Source organism: Anas acuta, chromosome 27 (assembly GCF_963932015.1).
Source record: "Anas acuta chromosome 27, bAnaAcu1.1, whole genome shotgun sequence".
In the NCBI taxonomy this organism is placed as follows: Eukaryota; Metazoa; Chordata; class Aves; order Anseriformes; family Anatidae; genus Anas; species Anas acuta.
In genome coordinates, this window is record NC_089005.1 from 4852220 (window position 1) to 4874503 (window position 22284).

A 22284-nucleotide genomic window follows, 5' to 3' on the forward strand; every position below is an offset into this window, starting at 1 on the left:
TTGCAAAAACCCTAAACCACTTTTGGGGACCATTCAACAAGCAAAAAGATACCCATGTCTCCTGGACTCCGCACTCGTGGATGTGTTTGGACATTCGGGGATGCTGTTCTGTAGTGTTTGGCCGTGGCAGCTTCACTTTGCTGCTGAGCAAAACATTTCCTGAAACCCCACGCTGGGCCATGCCCTTCGGCAAGTGCTTTTCTAGTGCGCCCACAGTGCCGAGGACACGCACTTCCTCAAATGCAATGAGCAGTGTGCCGAGAGCGGCCCCAGCCTTTTGGTGCAGGCTGGGGCCACATTGCTGCATCCCCACGCAAAGCGGGGGAGCAAAAAGTGGAGCAAAAAAGGCGCTGTTGCCTCCGCGGTGTTGGGGAAGCAAGACAAGAGCTTTACAGGAGAGCAGAGCAGGAAAGGACTTTTATGGGGTTGCTCGCAGCCGCTCACAGATGAGGGAGGAGGAAGTACGTTGGCAAATCAACCCTCGCCGAGCTTTTGCTCTTCGTGGGGGGAATCGCACCCTGGGCGCAAGATCCCTGTGGGGCTACCCAAGCTCCACTTCAGCCCATCTCCTAAGTGTGCCCCTTCGAAAAACAAAAATAAGCTCTTTCTGATCCAAAATGTCCCTCAAGCTGCCGCGGAACTGGGATTTCAACCTGAAAATGGATGCTGCGAAAATAGGTACTGTGACTGCTTCTTTATGTCCTTCTGTTCCTGCTTCAGCCTTTCAGAGCTGGTTTCCGCAGGGTGCCCATGGCTGAGCCCAGCAGTGATTTCAGCTGCGGCCCACCCCCCAAAACCTTTTGGGCCTTGGTGGGGGGACCTGGCCCAGGCTACTGCTTTCGAGACAGCAGATGGTTTGCAAATAATTTGTAAGAAATTATTTGCAAAGCTGCCACAGGGATGCTGCATGAGCGTGGCTGGGGCTCTGGGGATTGGAGCAGTGGGGTGGCCCAGTGGGGTTGGGGACGGAGCGACAGTGTTGCAAATCCAAACTCCAGGTTTTGAGGGGATTTAAACCACAGGGTCTCATTTTGCTGAGCAAAGCTTGGAGGAGGTGGAGCGCAGACAGAGAGGTGTAGGCTGGAGGAAGCAATCTTGCTCTTGCTCAGGTTTCTTCGCCCACCCCAACGTCACTGGTTTCCTCTCACCAGCAGTGAAGAGCCTTCTGACGCCCGCGCTAGGCTCTGTGCCATGGGGTGGCTTTGCTGCCTGGTATCCTGACCCTGCCCATGTTTTACATGGTTCCTGTCCACTGTGGGATCCATCTCCAGCATGACAACTACTTAGATGCATCCTTGGGAAGGAGTGAGGAGTCCCTACAACAGACTCTGTGGCCAAAATATCACTCGCTTTGTGTCAAGCAGCCAGGGAGGGATTTGGGGGGCAAGGATACAGCATCCAAGGTAGGGGTGCGTGAGCCCAGCCCTCTGCATGCACCAAAGCAAAAGTCCCTGGTGGTGCTGGCACCGGTGCCAAAACAGAGTCAAGGCAAGTGTTGGTGGGGGGATTTCTCCTGACCACAGAGGGATTTAACTGAGCAGGTCTCTGCAGTGCTGAGCTCTTCCTCCCTGCACCTCACATCGGCTTCTGGTGTTGTCCTTGCAAAGGCAGTTGGGACTTTTATCCAGAGCCACTTTATCTGAGGCTGCCCAGCCATTGCTTCGCAGAAAGCTCCAGATGAAGCCGTGCTGGTCCCAGTGGCTGCTGCTGTGGCCAAGCTCGGTGATGTGCAGGATGGGGCCCCATGAGGTGTGGCTGGACAAAATGGTGCCATTATGTGCACTTGTTGGCTTGCAGAACCCCCTCCCCCCTTCCCTCCTCCCAGACATCACAGATGCATCCTGGATTTCTGCATTGCCCATTCTTAGGACAATTGGCTTTTTTTTTTTTTTTTTCTTTTCCTGAGGATCACTGTGTAAATTCAATTGGTATCTCAAAAAATAAAGGGTCAGGGGATGCTGAGATAGGGCAGAGATGTCACACAGGCTTGAACCCATGTTGTTATCAGGAATTGCTTTTCACTAGAAAATTCACTTGCAATGATATCTTTTTGTAGCGTGCAGCATGCCCCTAGGCTGTGATGTGTGTGTGTGTGCAGGGACCTGAGCTGCAGGTGCCGCTCTTTGCAGCGACTCTTATCATGCTTCAGAGTGTCTAGCCCATGGGACCAGCCACTGCCGTCTGCAGGGACGTGACTCACTTGTGGAAAATAATCTCATATTAGTCACCATCGCTTTTGCTGGATCATCCCAGTTTCTGGTACTTCCCTCTACATGTCCCTAACCGTGGCCACGGCACAAGAGGTTTTTGAGAACCCAGAGACAGCTTGCTGGCTCCTGCATGCTTCCTCATGTAGAGACAAACACAAAGCTATTTATTTCCATGAAACAGAAAACTACATTTGCAGCTGTCATTGCAAAACCTATTGGAGAACATTCACTGTTTTTTATTGCACATACCCAACATCCTTCAAGAGGGATGGCAGGGAGATTGTGTGCATGAGAAAAGGATTTGGAGCAGGGACTGGTGGCTGTGTGGGCACTGCAGTAGCACCCGATGCAATTTGTCACACTTCAGCGGGGCTCCTCCTTTCTGGGAGCAGCCAGCAGGATGCAGGCACCCCACTGTGGCCAGTCCCCAGAGCTGGAGGAGGAGCAAGGATGTTTTGGAGGAAATATTCAACGACACAGGCGGTTACCGCAGGAAATGCTTCAGGGGGCACCGTGTTTGCTTTTAGGGGCTCTTCGCTGCCCTGCAAACACAGCAGGGATGCGCGGGTGAAGGGCTGCATCCAAGAGAGATTGCAAGACAACCTGGGGGAAGCCAGGAAAAAAGCCTCACCTCAGTCCTGCATGAAATTTTCAGTACATGAGCTGGGTATTGCACTGGCCACAGAAGGTAGAAACTTGGAAAAGTGGTCAAGGAGGTAGCCGCAGCCTTGGTAGCTCTGGTTTTGTGAACACAGAAAACTTTCCACCAGGCAAAAAATAGCATCACTGTCTGCAAAGGCAAGATCCTCGCAGCAGCTCCCACTGCATGCCTCTGTGGGAGCCCTGAAGTGGGGATGGCTGCTAGGGAGGGAACGCACGACAGGTATGAAAGATCCTGCAAACTGCTGATTTGGCCTTAAATTAGCCCAAAGTAGAGGGAGAGCTGTCTCACGCAGAGGGAAAAAACATTGGTGTGTATCGTGCACAAGTGTGCGTGTGATCACAGCTAAGCCATATGTGGTTACACCTTGAATATAGCATTTTGGGAGTGTTGATGCTAAAGTAAAGGGGGCTGAAATGTACCACACCATTCTTCGTGCAGCAGGGAAAACATGGGAATGGCTGCAAACAGGGAGAACAAACTGTATTTCCAGCAAGGACTGGGCAATTTAAGCTCAGGACTGAAAGCAGGAGGAATGTCTGCGTAGCAGTGCTGGCTAGGTCACTCCCTTTACATGATGCAGAGCCCTGATGCAGTGGCGATGGGCCGAGGGGGAGGACAATATCACTGATAAAAGGTAATAAAATGTTGCATTTTTTTGGTAAAAGACACAATTTCTCCTTGCAAGCACTGGGCCACTGGAATGTCGAAGCTGCTGGGCTGATCTCTTAGTGAAAGATGAACACGGAGCTGGTGGATGGAGACATCCTGATTGGGATAATGGCACCAATCCTGACACTACTGCATCCTGGATTCCCACCCCCTCGGGTGCAAGCACTGACCCCACCAGCTGCTTTGCAACATCTTTGGGGTTAAGCCTCAGTGGTGCTTGGTATAGAGACTTCATTCTGCTGACGTTGGTGCTTATTAAACATAGCATCAGCATTTGTTTCACTGAAGGGAAACTGAGGTGCTGTGATCAGACAGGAAACGGAAAGCAAAATTCTGTGAGGTGCTCTGAGTGCCATCAGCTCATGAGAGCACTGCCTTCTGCAGATTGGGGTTGATGTGGAGCTGTCTCGCTCAGGATTCTTGCCAGAGTGATGGGCTGTGGTTTTTGCAGAGCAAAGAGCAAAGCGCTCGTGAGAGGCAGGCACCTGTCAGCCTGCGCTCCAGCCCTGTGGACCATTCCCCTGTGGAACTAGCATCAGCTACACAACATGAAAGAATAGGATTTAAGAGGAGGAGTGATGCTGCTTGTAAGCAGTTTGGCAAGAATTGTGTTCATATTTATGAGATTTGGGTAATGCAGATGTTTTGGCAAAGAGCAAAGAAGCTGCCTGCAGCTGGAGGAGCAGTGTGGAGGAGCTGTTTGGTTGCTGCAGCAGGGCAGTTCCCAGGAGCAGGATTTTTCAGGGCAACAGGCTGCCAAATCCCTTTCAGAGGTCCTTGCTCACAACCACATCCTCTGCAGGGGGTATCTCATGTCAGCATAAAATGAGATATAAGCAGCATCCTTACCATGCTTTGAAGGATGATTTTGGGATTCACCATCATTTTTTAGAAAAGGATTTGCAATGCTGTGGTGGTTTCAGTGGGCAAGTGAGCTCAGAGTGTCCTGCCCATGCTGGGCTCCAAAGGACAAAGGAAAAATGCAGTGGGGCTTCTTACTCTGGGCGATTTGGAAGAGGAATCTAGGAATGGTCCCAAACTGCAGCACCTCTGAAGCAACTGCTAACTGTGCAGTGATAAACACAAAACATTTTGCAGGTCCATGCTGCCCGTGGGTATCTGTAGATGCAAGATGCAGCACTGGTCCCAAGTATCAGAAGGCCATAATTTTTAATTTTTCACTTTCTTAAGCTTATCCTTTGAACAAGGTCAACAAATTCCCAACACTCACAGCTAATGTTGCTTTTGCAGCTCTCTGCTCCACCAGCTGACTCAGGGGGAAAAGTGGACACTGGGGGTCAGAGCTATGGGGCAGCTGTGGCTTGCCCCTGCAGTGCTGCACAACACCACCTTTGCAGCCCAGTCTCCTCTGTCCAAATCCTGCACTGCAGGACTTGGCTGCATGTCATTGTTTCTAGCAAGGCGGATATCTGGAAATCACCATGTGCAGAGACTAGCAAAGTTGAATTCCCCTGCAGTCACAATTTAGTTTTACCCCACACCCATAAATGCTCACCCTACCCAGCTGCATTGGCATTGGTGTCCTGCAGGCAAAAAAACAAAACATCCCTTCTGGAAATGATTCCTCCCAAGGCATTTACTATCACAGAAGCATTTGGAGATGCCACAAGGCCACATGCTGGTCCTTGGTGCAGATCAGTGTTACCAATGGGAAGCATCTATGCAACGGGAGACCAGAGACACCTCCCTGCCCTGCTGGTAAATCCATACCAACAATTCTCTCCTCCTTGACACTTTCCAATATCCTTGCAGGAGGTCAGCCCCTTTGGCAACATTAGGCAATGCTCTTCCAATGCAAAACTCTATTTTCCAAACAGGTTTTGTAATGTTTTTTAAACATGGCTGGGTCATTTTGCTGCTGCAGGCTGTTTGGGGTGGGGATAAAAAAAGAAAAAAAAAGAAAAAAAAAAAAAAAACAGCACACACTCCCATTAAAAACAAACAAACAAACAAACAAAAAACACCTAATGATTTTCTTCTCGCTTGCAAGGCAATTACTCCCACGCAGGAAAAAGGAAGCATACACTGACAGATACTGCAGCCACTTCCTTTAAAACTCGATAGCCAGTTTGCTTGGTGCAGGCAGAGGGGCAGAGAGCCGCTCTCGTCATCGCAGCTCCGTCGGCCCTGTGGACGGGTCTGGGGTGGCTGGGCCCCCTGCATCCTCACCAGCCCGTCCCTCTCTCCCCTGGCAGCCCGCTCCAAGAGCGTGATGAGCGGTGAGGCAGCAGGCGCCCGGCCAGGCTCCCCCAACCCGCTGGAGCGGCCCCTGAAGATCGGCTGGCTGAAAAAGCAGCGCTCCATTGTCAAGAACTGGCAGCAGCGGTACTTCGTGCTCAAGGGCCAGCAGCTCTACTACTACAAGGACGAGGATGATGTCAAGCCGCAGGTAGGACGAAGGCCGCCAGCTTCGCAGGTCCTCGGCCTGCTGCTTTCCACTGCCTTGCTGGGGGGAAATGGTTAGGGATAGGTCTGGAGTAGGGTTTTTAAGAGGTTTTATGCCTTGGGGTGGTAACAGAGATGAGATGTCCCAACAAGGTTCTTTGTCCATGCACTTAAATCCACACAATGCTTGCAGACCCTGCTGGGGCTGGGCCTGCACAAACCACTGCTCAGGGAAGGAAGGTGTGGGAGCACTCTGGGTGGGAGGACATCAGCTTCTTGTCCCAATTATATGGATCACTTCTCAGGTTTTCAACCATTTTCTCCACGCTGTGACTTTATTTATTTGGATTTCCACCACCTTTTCCTTGTTTTGAGAGTTTTCAGGGAAAGACCCTCCCCTTTGCCGGAAAAGCCATTCTCTGCAGAAGTTGTTACTGATAGCAAAAACAATCCCAAGCTGACAAAAGCTCACAGGGGGCAGGCAGTCATCAGATCCTGGGTGTGAAAGCACGGGGCTGAGGCAGTGGGGCACATACCCTATTTCTGTCTCTGTCCTCTTTTGGGGGTGATGGGGAGGAACTGTTTCCCTGGCTGTAAATGGGGTTGTAGAAACAGAAAGCTCTGCAGTGAAGCTTATTGCTATTCATGGCACTTTTGGCAGCCCTTGCCACCGTCCTGGCTCATTTCATGCCCTGCTGGCTCCACCAACAATTTAGCTCAATGCAGCTGCAGTTCAGGCTGTTGAAGTGCTGACACCCAGATCCCCACTGCCCATGGAGCTCAGTGGCTTTCAGGAGGCAGAAATTACTGAGAAACCCCATTTCTGTGGCGTGGCCCTGCTTCCGGCCAGGAGGCCTCGATGCTTACTCACGCGCCCACTGTCCCTGTGTCATCAGCTGCTCCCCACCCATCTCCGCCCCCAGGGACCGAGCCACCCAGCTCGGACAGGTCAATCTGGGGAAGGACAGACCACGAGAAATGGTTGTTTTCTGCCTTTTTATTTATTTCCCCCCCCCTCTTTTTTCTCCTTTTTCTTCTTTTCCTGCACTTCACTCCTGTCCTGTAAACTTTTTGGTTTGGATTTTGGTTTTAAGTGACACTATGTTAAATGAACAGTTTTCCTGCTCCAGTGCAGTGGGAAGACAATGCTCTGGTTTATTGCCATGTTCCTTCTCCTTTGCATTTTTCTCCTCTAATTACAACAGGGGGTAAAAAACACAAGAGGGGGAGGAAAAAAGAAAGAGGGACAGAAACAGTTTTCTCATTCTGAGGATCACTTCATCAGAAAAAAATGGCATTTAAGAATTAGTGTTTGAAGTCCTTTTTAGCACCTCTCTTACGAAGAAAGACTGAGAGAGCTGGGAATGTTCAGCCTGAAGAAGAGAAGGCTCCAAGAAGACCCCGTTGTGGCCTATCCATATTTAAACGGGTCTTTTAAAAAGGATGGAGAACAACTTTTTGCTTGGGCAGATAATAATATGACATGGGGGAATGGCCTTAAACTAAATGAGGGGAAATTTAGATTAGACGTTAGGAGGAAATTCTTCACTCAGATGGTGGTGAGGCACTAGCACAGGTTGCCCAGAGAGATTGTGGATGCCCCATCCTTGGAGGTGTTCAAGACCAGGCTGGATGAGGCCCTGAGCAACCTGATCTAGTGGGTGGTGTCCCTGCCCAAGGCAGGGGCTTGGAACTAGATGATCTTTGAAGTCCCTTCCAACCCAAGCTGTTCTATAATTCTATGATTCTATGGTATTTAGGTGATCAATCTATCTATCTATCTGTCTGTCTGTCTGTCTATATTTGCAAAGAGAAAAATTGCAATGAGAAACTGAGCTTCTGCAATCTGTTTCAAAGGAGGACTTTGATGCTCAGGCCTGACACAAAGCAGTGTCAGCCTCACAGAGATGGGCCATGGGTATTTTCAGCTCCTGCTCTGCTTGATCCTAGGGCTGCCTGTCTCTCCAGGGAAGCACCATAAAGGAGGTGGCTGGCAACTCAGAGGATGGAGGGAAGTTTATCTTCGAAATCATCCCAGGTGAGGATGCTTCACTCAACTTTGTTACCTGCTTTTGGGATGGACTGTTCACCCAAAATTGCTTGGGCAAGTCATTTTGCCTGCCTTTTTACTCCAACTTCTTTTCTATGCCTCCCCAGCATTGCATATGAAAGCTGATGTTGTCCTTTCAATTTTTACATGTCAGGATGTCCCATGCTGAGAAGCCTTTCCAGCCATAACATTAAGCATTTTCTATTCCCTTCTTGCAAAGCTTCAGCGAGGGTGAAACATAAGAGCACTGCTTCTTTTCACAGCCAAATAGACATTACTGGGGAAACTGGAAGCTAGAAACATTTAGCAAAGAAAACACCAAGTTGTCTTTTTTCTGTCCAATCCTCACTATATATTGCCTATAAATGCTTTTTGCAGGGATCTCTGGAGATCTGAACCGGGCAGGGCAGGACACCTGTGTGCTCATGGCTACTTCCCAGTCCGAGATGGAGGAGTGGGTTAAATCCATCCGACGGGTGCTGGGCTCAGCATCAGGAGGTAAAGGGGAATGGGAACAGCTCTCTGAGGGATGTTTTTTTAGTGTCTCATGCTCCGTGCTGCTTCTGTGCAAGAATTTCAAAGCTGGTCTCATAAATCCATGAAAATAGAAAGTGGAGCAGCAACTGTAACTTGTAATGCCTTGGAGGCCTTCCTCGAGGCTGGACCTCATGGCGTTGGGACTGCTGCAAACACAGGCAGAGTTAAGCAAATGGCAGTCAAGAGGGAATGAAGATTTCCAGTCTCCTTTCAACCTCTTTGGGGAACTTCCTCATTGACCTATTGACTTCAGAAAGTTTCGTTCCTGAGGACAGCTCCTATTCAATGTGTCAAGGAAAGGCACAGAAAAAGAATCTCATCTTTTGTTTTCCTTCTCTGCTTTTCCCCCAGCTTTTCTCATTCTGCTTAGCCCTCCTTCCCCACTTTTCTCGGCAAACTCTGCCTCAGACATGATTGACCACTCCATGTGCTGACAAGGCTTGTGCTAATGGGATCCTCGCTTCCAAACCCTTGCACACTTGTTTGTGCCACTACTGGGTTGTGGTCATGGAGGGATAAAACATGAACTGATTGGAGAGGAGCACAGCTTCAATTTGCCACTGTGGGTGATCCCCGCAAAGGAAGCAGCTAAGCTTGCTCCAGCCACTTTCCCTATACAGATGAACTACTCCGACTTCCTATAAGGATGAATTATCCAGACTTTTCCTATGGATGATAAGCAACATCCACCAGACAAAGCAGGGCTGAAAGCCCCGTTAGCACTTTCACAAAAGAGATGGTTGTCCTGAGCCTCTCCTCCTCCTCTCTGTGCTTCACCTTTAAAATCATAGAAGGGCTTGAGTTGGAAGGGAACTGAAAGATCATTTAGTTCCAACCCCCCTGCCTTGGACAGGGACACCACCCACTAGATCAGGTTGCTCAGGACCTTATCTAACCTGGTCTCAAACACCTCCAAGGATGGGGCATCCACAACCTCTCTGGGCAACCTGTGCCAGTGCCTCACCACCATCTGAGTGAAGAATTTCCTTCTAACCTCTAATCTGAATCTCCCCTCTTTTAGTTTAAATCCCTTCCCCTTTCTCCTAACATTATCTACCCGAGTAAAGAGTCTTCTCCATCTTTTTTATAAGACCACTTTAAATACTGAAAGGCTGTGATGAGGTCACCCCAGAGATTTCTCTCCTCCAGATCGAACACCCCCAGCTCTCTCAGCCTTTCTTCATAGGAGAGGTGCTCCAGCCCCTTGATCATGTTTGTAGCCCTCCTCTGGACCTGCTCTAACAACTTGACATCCTTTGTGTTCTGGGGGCTTTAGACCTGGACACAGTACTCCAAGTGGGGCCTCACAAGGTCAGAGCAGAGGGGGACAATCATCTCCTTTGACCTGCTGGCCATTCCTCTTTTAACATGGCCCAGGATACATTTGGCCTTCTGGGCACACGCTGCCGACTCATGTTGAGCTTTTCATCCATCGGAACCCCCAAGTCGTTCTCTGCAGGGCTGCTCTCAGTGAATTCTTCTCCCCTCAATAAGTTCTTCTCCCAGTCTATGCTCATGTCCGGGATTTTCCCTGCCCAGGTGCAGCACCCTATATTTAGACTTGTTGAACCTCCTTAGGTCCTTTTGGATGGCATCCCTTCCTTCTACAGTATCAACTGCACCACTCAGCTAGATGTCATCTGCAAATTTGCAGAGGGTGCACTTGATCCCACTGCCTATGTCTTTGGTAAAGATATTAAACAGTACTGGTCCCAGGACAGACGCCTGAGGTACACCACTTTTCACCAGCCTCCACTTGGACATAGAACCATTGACCACCACTCTCTGGGCGTGACCTTCAAGCCAGCTCCTTATTCACTGAATGGTCCACCTATTAAATCCACTTCTCTCCAGTTTGGAGACCAGAATGTCAAAGGCCTGTGTCAAAGGCCTTGCAGGAGTCCAGGTAGATGACATCGGTCAGTTTTTCTTCGTCAACTGATGCAGTCCTTTCATCACAGAAAGCCACCAGATAGGTCAGGCATGATTTGCCCTTGGTGAAGCCATGCTGACTGTCTTGGATCACCTCTATGTCTTGCATGTGGCTTGACGTATCTTTCAGGAGGATCTTTTCCATGATCTTACCAGGCACAGAGGTGAGGCTCACTGGTCTGTAGTTCTCTGGGTCCTCTTTTCTACACTTTTTAAAAATGGGAGTGATGTTTCCCTTTTTCCAGTCACCTGGGACTTCACCTGACTGCCAGGACTTTTCAAATATGATGGAGAGAGGCTTAGCAACTACATCAGGCAATTCCTTCAGGACCCTGGGATGCAATGATTTACATCATTTTGATAACAGTTGTGTCCTGTGCTGCAGCTGTGTAAGACGAGCAACAAGAAGCTCTGACCTCCTGTAGCTCCCACTTGAACAGAAGTTTGGATGCTGTTTTCATTTGTAGTCCAAATGTTTTCTGCCTCTAAACTGAAGTGTGCTGTGCCCCAGGGAAGACAGCTTTACTCTTCTGAAATTAGGATGGTCTGAGCCAGAAATGTTCAGGATGTTGCTCCCCCTGGCTTTAATATTTCATACCAACTCCACATCTGATCCTTGCTTAAACTTTGGAGGCTGACGCTTCTTCTAGCCTGTTAAAGTGATCTTATATGATGGAAAATGTGAATTTACAGTAGTACAGAGAGCACTGAGGATAGCAGAGAAGTCAGGCTCTACAGAGCTGCACTTCATGTTGATACAGAGATGCACAGACACCAAAAGTTCACGCTGTAGGTTTTTGGCTTCAATGCAAGCCAATACAATGTGTGCTTTTAAAACAACGCCCTGCACAGCAGAGGTTTTGGCAGGAGCTCACCTGGAAGCCACCCTGCGTGAGCCAGCCAGTTGTGAGCTTGCTGCACACCAACATGTCAAGCAGCTGCAAAGTGTGAAGCAGCATCAAAAACAGCTCCAAAATCTTGGGTCCAGGAGCAGTTCTGCAGGGCTGGCCACCACCCTGCAATGACAGCCACCTTCTGGGTGGGCATCATGTGGGTATGGGGAGGTTTCCTGAAACCAGCCACTCTGCCAGCTTGAAGTTAAATGAGCAATTCAGAATCAGCTACCACAACAGAGGGCAAAACAAACAAACAAACAAACAAACAAAGTTAAAAAGCCATATGCTTTTATTGTACACAATTGACAAATTTATATACATTATTTAAAATCTTAAGCAAGTCTCATATAAATGAAAAACCCCCACTACTAGGCAGGTGCAGACAAGCTTTGTGGTTCCAGATGAGGGTGTTTACTTGAATTTTCCTGGTCTGGAAGATCCACCAGGATTATTTCAGCCTTCAGAGCATGAGGTGAACACACCACAGGCACTGCCATGGCAAAAATATGGTAGAGGACCATAGGACCCTTTGTCATTACCTCAGAGCCAGTTTGAGTTGGGATTCCTGTGCTGTTACCATGCCCCAGGCTCCGAGGAGGAAGAGCTGGGATGCAGGATGCTGCCTTCCCACCTTTGAGCTCTTTTGCTGCGAGTTTGGGAGGAAAAAGCCCTTGCTCCGAAGAAAAGGTACCACCCACTGAAAACACTGCTTTTCTTTGCACTGGGGAGTTCTGAGAGGGTGAGGAGAGAGGGGAGGGGGAAGGAAAGTAGTGAAATCAGTAGGACTTCTAGCCCCACATCTCTGCCAGACTCCTCTTCTTAATTCCTGGTGGTTTCCTGGGCTTTGTACATTGTTCAGGTTTGCACAATGTGCTCGCTTTCCCTCCATCAGCAGCCTTTTTGCTGTTCCTGCCTCTCTGTCAGCACCCTGCTTTGAGGAAGGCAAGTGGCATGGTGTAAAATAAGAAAAAAAAAATTAAAAAAGCAATGGTCATGGCTTGCTTTTAATCATTTTGAGAATGTAATTATTTGGAGGAGGTTTCATTTTGCTATTATTTCTTTGAAAGAATTTCTGTTCCCTTCTGTCAGCTTGTACTACTTCTGCAGCTCTTCACTGTTAGAAAGAAAAGTAGGTGCTGCTGTCACCTCTGCACCTGATGCATGGCAGTGAGTAACTCACCTTTAGCAAAGCTGTTGACCTCCTTTAACTCCAACGTCCTTTTCCTAGCGGTGTTTGGCCAACGCTTGGCAGAGACCATGGCCTATGAGCAGAAATTTGGGCAGCACCAGGTGCCCATCCTGGTGCAGAAGTGTGCTGAGTTTATCCGGGAGCACGGCGTGAGTGAGGAGGGCATCTTCCGCCTCCCTGGCCAGGACAACCTCGTGAAACAGCTCAGGGACGCCTTTGACGCCGGGGAAAGGCCATCATTTGACAGGTAATGCTGGATTCTTCCTCTCTTACTCAGCTAGGTCTAATGCACCCTAATATCTGGGAAACAGCAGCCTAAGCCCTTTGCAAGAGCCCAGCAATGCCCTGGTGGAAATTTGGACCCTCCAGAGGGGCTCAGCACAGACAGAGGGTTCAGCAGACACCTCAAAAAGCAGGACTGTGATAAGAGATTTACAGAAATCTTTGAGGAGGAGTTTAGGGACACTCAGTCCCCCCACAGTAACATTCCCAGGACCAGCCAGGAAAGGAGACAAAGGGAAGAGCCTACATAGCCCAGGACAGAGGTTTGAAAGGAGAGCAAGTGAACAATTGTTCAGGGAATACCCTATAGCTCACAGAAGTCATTTCTTTCCCTGCCAACCAACTGGCACATTTTTCTCCCATTGCTTTTCCCTGTGACACCATGCAGAGGTGAGAGGGAGATTTTGGCTGTTGTGAAGGCTGATCCCTCCTGACTCCTTTCCTCTACATGGCTAAGAAGAAAGAACAAATCCCCTAAAGCCAAGAGAGCTGCCCATCACTGCCTGTAGGTCTCAGGGAGGCTCTGAGGAGAGGTGTTTGTTGCTATCATACTCTATGCAAAGAAGAAGGGGAAAAAGAAGAAGAAAAAAAAGCCACCCACAAACAGCTCTCCCTGGTGCACCTCTTCATAAAGCTGTCCCTTGATTGCTCACTGACCTGCTGCCCCTGCACTGCGTCATTGTCTCTAAGGATGTTTCCCTCCTCCAAGCCAGACCCTACCATGTGCTTTTGTCCATGGTTGTAGGAGGTATTGCCCTGTGTTCCCCACTCACCCATGTGGTTGCTGCAGGGCTTTGATCCCCACTTTATGCTGGTGACAGCAGGGAGCCCATCTCTGGGTCAGCTGGCAAAGACCAGGGCACCCAACAACAGGCACCCCCCTCCTTTTTTGTGAGGAGTTTGCCTAAGCAGAGGACAGGGGCCATATCTCTGTGCACCTGTCCCCAGTCACAAAACTTTTTCTGTTTTTACCCTGGTTTATGCAGCTCTGTTAGGAAAAAAACACAGCACTTTTACCCATATAATCTGTGTGCCGTGCAAGGCAGAGCCATGTCTGCTTTGCAAGTGTAACCAACCCAGCCCTTGTTTTTGCAGCTGAGTATTTCTTGTTTTCTGTGTGCCTGAGTCCTGTTGCAACCTGTACGGGGGTCATAGGAAGGTGAAGCTTTTATTTTTTTTTGCAGAACCGTGTTTTGCAGGAGGGCATGGCAAGGGAGGTTGGCACTTCTCCCAGCACCATGCCATGTTAACCCTGTGCTGCAGGGCTTGGGATGAACATCACTTTGGTATGACAGTGTGATCACAACCCCTGTGCACTTCAAACAAAATGTTTCTGTAGTAGTGAGGTGGGAGTTAGGAAGGCCAACAAAAGGGTTTCCATCAATGTGACTGCTGCAAGATGCTGGCTTTGCAGTCAGTTTGGGTTTGCACAGGCACATTTACATGCACAAGCATGGCTCAACTGTGTGGGGAGAGAGAAAACTCCTGGTGCAGCTCAGACATCAAGGATGCCTAATTCTATATATATTTAGGCCCTACAAAAATACAGCTCTGAAAAAATTATGCCATGAGTATGTGGGTTTGTTAAAAAATCATAGGATTTAAAAAACCCAAAGCAATCCTAAAAATAAATGACCTGGGGGATTTTTGCTAGAAGTTTGTAACAGTTTAGCAACTTCAAGGTAGGTCAAATTAGAGGCTTACAATCTTGACAGTGTCCTTTTGACATAATGTAAACTACATGGTATGCAAAGCTGCAAACATCTGGCCCAGCAGAACATCTTCAGTAATTGCTGTCAATCTTACAAACCCCAGGCAAGCTTCGCCAGCTCCGTGCAGAGCGGGGAGTGCCTGCCAAGCATGTGAACACCAGACGGTGTTTGCATGCAAACCCTCGTGAGTCAAACACAGGCTGGGAAGGCTCAGCCTGGGTATGAGCACTGGGGACCTGCAGCAGAGAAAATCTCCACCAAGCATTTATTTTCCTGCCAGCTGGGGACATTCCCCAGCTTGGGGTGCCCTGTGAGTCTCCCCCAGCTTGCTTTGGCTTCCCTATTTACAGTTCTCTGCCTCCTGCATCTATATACAGAGCTTAAATACAGTCCCCTGCTCCTGGGGCAGTGTAGGTTTTTTTCACTGTCTGGGTCTGATTTTGATGTGTGTGGCTCTCACAGGGACACAGATGTGCACACCGTGGCCTCCCTGCTCAAGCTCTACCTGCGGGAGCTCCCCGAGCCGGTTGTGCCCTGGATACAGTATGAGGATTTCCTGCTGTGTGGCCAGGCACTGGATATGGATGAGAGAAAGGTACAGAGCTGCATTTGTTTCTCTCCTACTGGCCTTAAAATGAGCTGCAATTGTGAGCTGGAGTTGCAGCGTGCATATTTAGCTGTCCATTATTAGCTGTGTAATTACCGAGCTTGGAAACCTGAAAAAAAAATTGAAAAAGAGAAAATCTCCCCATGCCAGTGGAATTTCCCAACTTGGAGACATGGGTTTATCAATTTTAAAACTCAAATTTCAAAAGCAAATCTGAGAGCTACTCCACAGCACTTTTCATTTGGCCCTTGCAGCAAACAGCAAGTGTGAAAGTGAGAAAGGAAATGGTACCTCCTGCAGCTGCTGTTGGCCTGAGCTGAGAGTGGAGGTGGCAGAGGGCTACAGGCAAGAGCAAAGACAGAAGTGGGGGTCTGGGAGAGGACTGCAGGGGTGAGAAGCAGATGGGAACTGTCTCTTCCTAACATTGTGTTTTGGTGGAAAAGAAGCCACACCTGCTGTGAGAAGGTGCTCAGGAATCCTGTGCACAGGAAAATAAGATGGATACCATCCCCAGTCAATTGAGGTCTGTGAACTGCCATGTTCAGCCCTGTATTTCAAGGGTAAATGTCTCTTGTAGCTTGTTTCAGTTTAGGATATTTGGGGTTAAACATATCCTAAATGTTCCTATACAAGAAATGGGAGGCCATTAGGCGTTTTCCCAGGTGCTCAGCACTCACTGCTGGGCTGGAGGGGGACCTGTGCCAGGTCCCCTTCACTGCCAGGCAGCAGCAGTGGGATGCCTCTTCCTGCTGAGCAGTGTACAAATGCGTCACCGTGTCTGTGCTGGGTCACCCAAAGAAATGTCATTGCCACAATTTCACTTCCAAGGCAAGCAATTGCCAGGTGAGACCGTACAGGGATGGATGGAGCAACAAAGAGCCTCGCTTAAATCCTTGTACACCTGTGAATCTTTACAGAACTATTCCTTAACTTGCATTTAGGGTCATCAGGAACTTCTGGAGCAACTGTCCCTCCTTCCCAGAGACAACTACAATCTCCTCAGCTATATCTGCAGGTCAGTCCTTTGCATAAGGTATAAAGAGCTCAGATTTGGTGTTGGTGAGGGGAAATATCATCCCAAATTGAGGCTGAGACCTCAAGTGAGACCTCTCTCTTCCAAACGGTGCTTTGGTTCCCCTCCTGTCTTTTGTTAAGGGAGAGTTTCAGCCATGGGGATAAAAACCTCAATGATGTCTGAGCAAAAATGCATAGCCTGTAAACCTCAGACATACTTATGTACCCCTGAGAATAAAAATCAGGTGTAGTTGTTTTTAGACAAAGATAATGAAATATCATTTCATAATGATATAGTCATTATCATCATAATATATCATCAATGATATATTTCATTGCATAATGAAATAGTCAGGTTTCACCCAGCCTGGCCCCGGGTGAGGTGTGATTTCTCTCTTATTATTAAATATTAGACTTTTTCCCCCCTCTACTGTTTGCGTTTTTTTGGGGTGTGCATATCATCACATGGTGGTTTTCCTACTGGCACCAATTAGACCCAGCTCCAGCATGCAGCTATAGATCACCTATGTGCTTCTGTCCTGTCCTTGGGATTTAGAGGAAGAGGACAGATTAATTCAGGATTTTATCCCAGTGGATGTCTAAGACTTTTTTGCAGAGTCTTTCTTTTCTGACTGGAAATGTTTGCCCTTGGATTCTGGCAGATTTCTACATGAAATACAGTTAAACTCTAGTGTCAACAAGATGAGTGTGGATAACCTGGCAACAGTGATTGGAGTGAACCTCATCAGACCCAAGATAGAGGATCCTGCAACTATTATGAGAGGTAACAGGGACTCCTGGAATAATTGGCACAGAAGCACCTGATATGTTGAAGCACTCAGTTGCATCCACAGACTTAAAATTAAAAAAAAATCTAAGGTAGATCCTTGGTTATAAGCCAGACATGTGCCTGAGTACAGTAAGTACTACAAGGTAGTGTAAAGCTAAGGACTAGTTAGGCTATAAATGTGTTTGTGGAGTCAAAAACCCTTTTGCACTTTTAGTTGCACTATTTTCCCCATAGATTTCAAACAATTCAGGAATTTGCTGAAGTCTCCTTTCTTTTGCTTAGAGCAGAGAGGTGTGAAATTCTTCTTAGAGAAACAAAGGAAGCTCAAATAAATTACTGCTTGGTTTAGCCAAACTCTCATCCTGTGGGCAGGGACTGATGTAGCCAAACTAAGAGAATTATTCTGAGGCCAAAGACTGCTCTGATTTACAGGCACGATGGTAATGATACTGTACATCACATGCAAATTGTCCAGACATTCATATACGTGTTGGTATAACTGATGCTCTTAGTTTGCTTCTTGAGCCAAAGCAACACAATTTGTATTTTGTTGCAGCTGAGCAGACTTTCAGATGTTTTGGTGTGACATAAAATTCCCTCCTTTTATTTGGTTTTATGATCATGCTCCTTGTGTTCACCTGCATTTCTATGTGCATGTTCATTCTGGACACTGGAAAGACTGACCACGAAACACAGCTGTGGGTGGCAAAAAGCCTATAACACTGGGTTTTCTGCTAATGTGTCCCTGACTTCTTCCAGGCACACTGCAGATCCAGAAAGTGATGACTGTGATGATCAGTGACCATGCAGACCTCTTTCCCCCATCCAAGGATGTGCTGCCCTCCCCACCAACCCAACAAAATGACAAGAAAGCTCCCATCCCGCGCAGCTCTGTGGGCTGGGATGCTGCAGAGGACATCATTGTGCCCAGGACGGACAGCTTGATCCAAAGGCAAACGGTAAAGGTAGAATTTTGGAGAATAAAACATGAATGCAATAAATGGCTGACTGATGATTATGGGATCTAATGGGTCAGCAACCCACTAAGAGTGCTTGCTATAAATAGGGTAAAGAACTGTAACTGTCATCCCTGGTAATACAAGTTCTTTCCTGGAAAACAAGTTCATTCCTGTGGAAAACTTACTGTTCTGGAAAGAATGATTTTTTTAGCTAAATAGATGAATAGAGGAAGAATAGATGAAACCTTTTCTGTTCATGCTGATAAAGTGAAAACTTTGATGGTTAAAGGCTTTTATCAGAAAGAAATAATCTCTGCAGAAAGCTCTTCATAATGGAAAACATGGTGCAACTCAGAATAATAGTATCAATGAATTGTGGAATCACAGAATCACAGACCGGTTTTGTTTGGAATGTACCTTAAAGCTGATCTAGTTCCAAACCCCCTGGTGTGGGCAGGGACACTAGACCAGGTTGCCTGAAGCCTGGCCTTGTGCACCTCCAGGGATGGGGTATCCACAGCTTCTCTGGGTAACCTGTTCTGGTGCCTCACTGGCCTCTCAGTGACGAATTTCTTCCTTATGTAATCTAAACCTTTCTTCATTTTTTAGTTTAAACCATTACCCCTTCTTCCATCACTACGCTTCCTTGGCAAAGAGTTCTTCCTCATCTTTCCTATAAGCCCTCTTTATGTACCGGAAGGCTGCTATAAGGTCTCCCTGGAGCCTTCTCTTCTCTGGGATGAACAACCCCAAATCCCTCAGGCTCTTTTCATACGAGAAGTACTCTGGCCCTCCGGTCATCCTTGTGGCCCTCCTCTGTATCCATTCCAACAGGTCCATGTCTCTTTTGTACTGGATGAAATACAGGAAGAGAGCAGAGTAGAGGAGGAGAATCACTTCCCTCAACCTGCTGATAAAAGTAAATATTTATGGAAAACTTGTGGCCATTCTTGTTGGCATGTTAAAACATCATTTGTGAATATTGTGGTCTCAGCAGTCACTGCCCACAAAACAGGATGAGGCTGTCCTAATGCCACTGCTCTATTTTTCAGAGAGACAACCTGAATGCCAGCAGTGCTCCCAGACTGGCTGTCAGCTCAAGTGCACCCAGCGAAGATAATGGCATGCAACCCTCCAAAGATACACTAGGAATATGGAAAGCACAATCAAGGAAAAGAACTCAAACTTTACCTAACAGGAAATCTTTCCTGACAGCTGCTTCTCCGGGGGAGAAAGGCAACAATGACAAAAATGACATATTTGCGAGTGACTTTTGGAAAGGCTCCCCAGGGAGCAGCATGCGCTCTGTAACCTCTGAAGGACATAAGAGAACATTATCCCATGATCTTTTCAAGCTGCTTGATCTTCACCGGGCTTCAACTTACGACAATGTGCCTACCTCTCCAGCAGAAAGTGGAGAAGGCAGCAGCTCCAGCCCCATCCCTGAGAGCAGCAGCTCTGATAAGGAATTCCAACCCTGCCCTAGTCCCAGCCACCAGTCAAAGGAGCCGTCCAGTCCTGCCAGCAGCCCTGCTGAGGTCTCCCAGCTTGATCCAGAAAGCAAGGAGTTTCTGCAAAACACGATCCTGAAGCTGGAGAAAGAAATGGAGGCACAAAAAAATGAATATGTGGAACAAATTAAAAGGTAATGTGCTGCAGTGTGCTGCCTTGGGGGGAGTATGAAGTCTTCAGCTGATATTATTACAGCAGCAGTGTTGCACAGGATTATTTACCCATACAGTATATAATAGCAATGACTAATGGTAAAATACGGTCTTATAGTATCTAAAATTCAATGCTCATGTGCTGTACTTTCATGACAGAGTTGTTAATGTTAGTATGTTATTGCAATGCTGATACTCTATAGTTCTTTTTACACCACTGTCTGTAATATTTCTGCAATATTTACATCATTATAATTATTGTTAGTACAATATTGTGCCATTTTACTATCTAGAATTAGTAACAGTAGTATTACAGCATCAGATGGTTGAACACATCATTATTACTATAGCCTCACATATTGTTAGCATATTATTATATCTCACATGTAATGATTTATTGCATTGTCTGATGTAGCCATTGCTGGTCAGGTGGTCAGATCACCTCTGTCTCGCTTTATTGCCTACTGGCACGGAGGTCAGACTCCCTGAGAGCCAAATGATGAATTCCCAGTGCTCTTCTGATCCAATCCTTTCATACTCTGTTTCTCTTTTCAGCCTCGAGAAGGAAAACTATGAAGTCTGGGCCAAGGTGGTGAGGCTGAACCAGGACATTGAGAGGGAGAAGAAGAAGTCTGAGGAACTGGAGCTGAAGCTCATGAACCTGGAGCGTTCTCGGGAGGACTTGGAGAAGAAAAACAAGGTGCTTGAGGAGGAGATAAAAAACATTGCTAAATCCAGGAGCAAAAATGATGCCAAAAACAACTAGGTGAAGACACTCAGCTGGGCACAAACATAAAATGCAGCTGAATGAATCCAAAGAAATTGCCAAGCAGGATCAGAACCAGGGACTTGTATTGTCCAATGTCCTGCTACTGACCTTGGGCTGGTGTAGAGGATGGAGCCCAGAAGTTAGAGCATAGTTTAGGCTCTGAAACAGGAAATTTCAAAAATATCGTTTAGCTTTTTTCGTGTGTTTTTTCAACTCCTCTTTTGGCTGCTCAACTTACCTGCAGAACTGGCCAACACCTCTTGCTGCTCAATCAAAATATCTTGCATGCAGGTTAAGGATACATGATGGCTTTATAAAAAACACAAAAACAAACAAACAAAAACCATCAAGAGTCCTTCTTGCCAGCCAGCTGGGTCTTTGTTGGAAACACCAACAGTGCTTCTGAGTGGAACAAAACACCCATAAATCCTGGATTTGGGCAGATGGAAAAGCACCAAGGTCTAGGGTGGCACAGCTTGTCTCAGTGTCCCTGGATGCTGTTCTGCAAATGTTGTCAGCAAAGAAAATGAAACATTTGCATTAATACATGCACTCGATTACTGCTCTTATAGAGCAAGAGATGCCTAGCCAGCCTATCGGGTCCACCGAGAAGTCTCATACTGCATCACTTGATGTGCTCTGCCATTGATATCAAGGCTCCGGGTGTAAAATCACAAAAATTGCAAAAACCTCATTAGTTAAATGGTTGTTCAGTTATTTTAAGTCACTGGTCCTTATGGTCATTTGTATATAGATCCAGCACAGCTGCTGTCGAGACTTTGATGAGCAGTTTCACACTTCTATACACAGAGTTCTTTGTGCAGCGGGAGTCCACCAGCAACTTTACTCGGTACAGAAAATGGATCTGCCATTTCCCTGGCAGTTTTCACACAAAAATAGATCTCGATTTATTTGCTGCCTCTGTTTTCATTTTTCATTATTTCATCATTGTAGAATAGAATTCCAATGGCCACCTCAGTGGAAACCTGGGTTTGCAGCACAGTAGTGATACTGGATCTCTCTCCATCACTTGATGCTGTCAGCATACGAACTAACTGAACCCAAGGGTCTCATGGTGCAGGTTTGGCAAACTGTAAACCTGTTGCTTTGGCTGCTTGTTTTTCCACTCTCTGCAAGGACTACAATGCTGCTGAAGCTTTGGTGTAGGAAAGAAAATAACAGGACTCTGAAACCCTTCACTTATTTATGTTCAGAAGGGTGACCCACAATACACAGCCTTAGCCCAGCCATCATGGGAACAGAAAGGGGATCTGCAAGAGTTTTGAACCGAGACTTCTAGGACCAAATACATGCTTCTGTGCTAAGCACAGTGGGAGTTAATGCAACAATATTGGATTACTGTTACTGAGGACTTGACATGAAATTTCTGCTCAAGACAGGATGCAGACCTGCTTGGCAGAGCCTGCATGAGAAAAAAGGACTGGAGAGTGAAATGGATGCAGAGGAAACTATGTGAAAAGAGGCAGATGGGAGTGGGAAAATGTTAATAGAGAATAAAAGTCAATATTGGGTATACTGCACTTGCTGCTGTCAGCCTTGCTGTGGGGGAGTTGTGTAGACCTAAAATCAAGCCCAGTTCCTTAGGCTCAAGCTTAGACTCAGTTGTCTGCTTTGAATCCACCCTTGCTCAGCCATGGATGAAAAGTACAGGTAAAGGAAAGTTTTGTGAAAGTTGAGCTGCATTTAGGAGTGTGAACTATAACCAGCTCATTTCACCAATAAACTCTGGGTGGTTTTCCTTTCCTTAGGATCCCCAGAGACTACACAGCTCCTAACTTCCCTGCCTTCAAACCATTTCACCAGGTAATTACTTTTTTTTTTCTGGAATCCAACTTGGGATGACTGCAAAATCACAGTGCCTTCCTCCAAATGGAGGGGTTCCTGGTGCAAACTGACCCACAGTCAAGGTCATC

General features: G+C 47.3%; 1 protein-coding gene across 2 annotated transcripts; it reads left to right on the forward strand.

Moving 5' to 3' along the window:
• The first annotated feature begins 228 nt into the window (after nucleotides 1-228).
• On the forward strand, nucleotides 229-21891 carry ARHGAP25 (Rho GTPase activating protein 25). Of its 2 annotated transcripts, none has more exons than XM_068662212.1 (11): nucleotides 229-678; nucleotides 5760-5953; nucleotides 7900-7987; nucleotides 8378-8497; nucleotides 12593-12800; nucleotides 15010-15142; nucleotides 16096-16169; nucleotides 16831-16952; nucleotides 17718-17923; nucleotides 18970-19562; nucleotides 20137-21891. In XM_068662212.1, the coding sequence occupies exons 1-11, from the start codon at nucleotides 618-620 to the stop codon at nucleotides 20345-20347; spliced, it is 2010 nt and encodes a 669-aa protein (XP_068518313.1). In that variant the 5' UTR covers nucleotides 229-617; the 3' UTR covers nucleotides 20348-21891. The 2 variants fall into 2 exon arrangements, with proteins under 2 accessions (XP_068518313.1, XP_068518314.1); XM_068662213.1 differs by having other exon boundaries at nucleotides 230-678; nucleotides 17718-17917.
• Nucleotides 21892-22284: the final 393 nt, after the last annotated feature.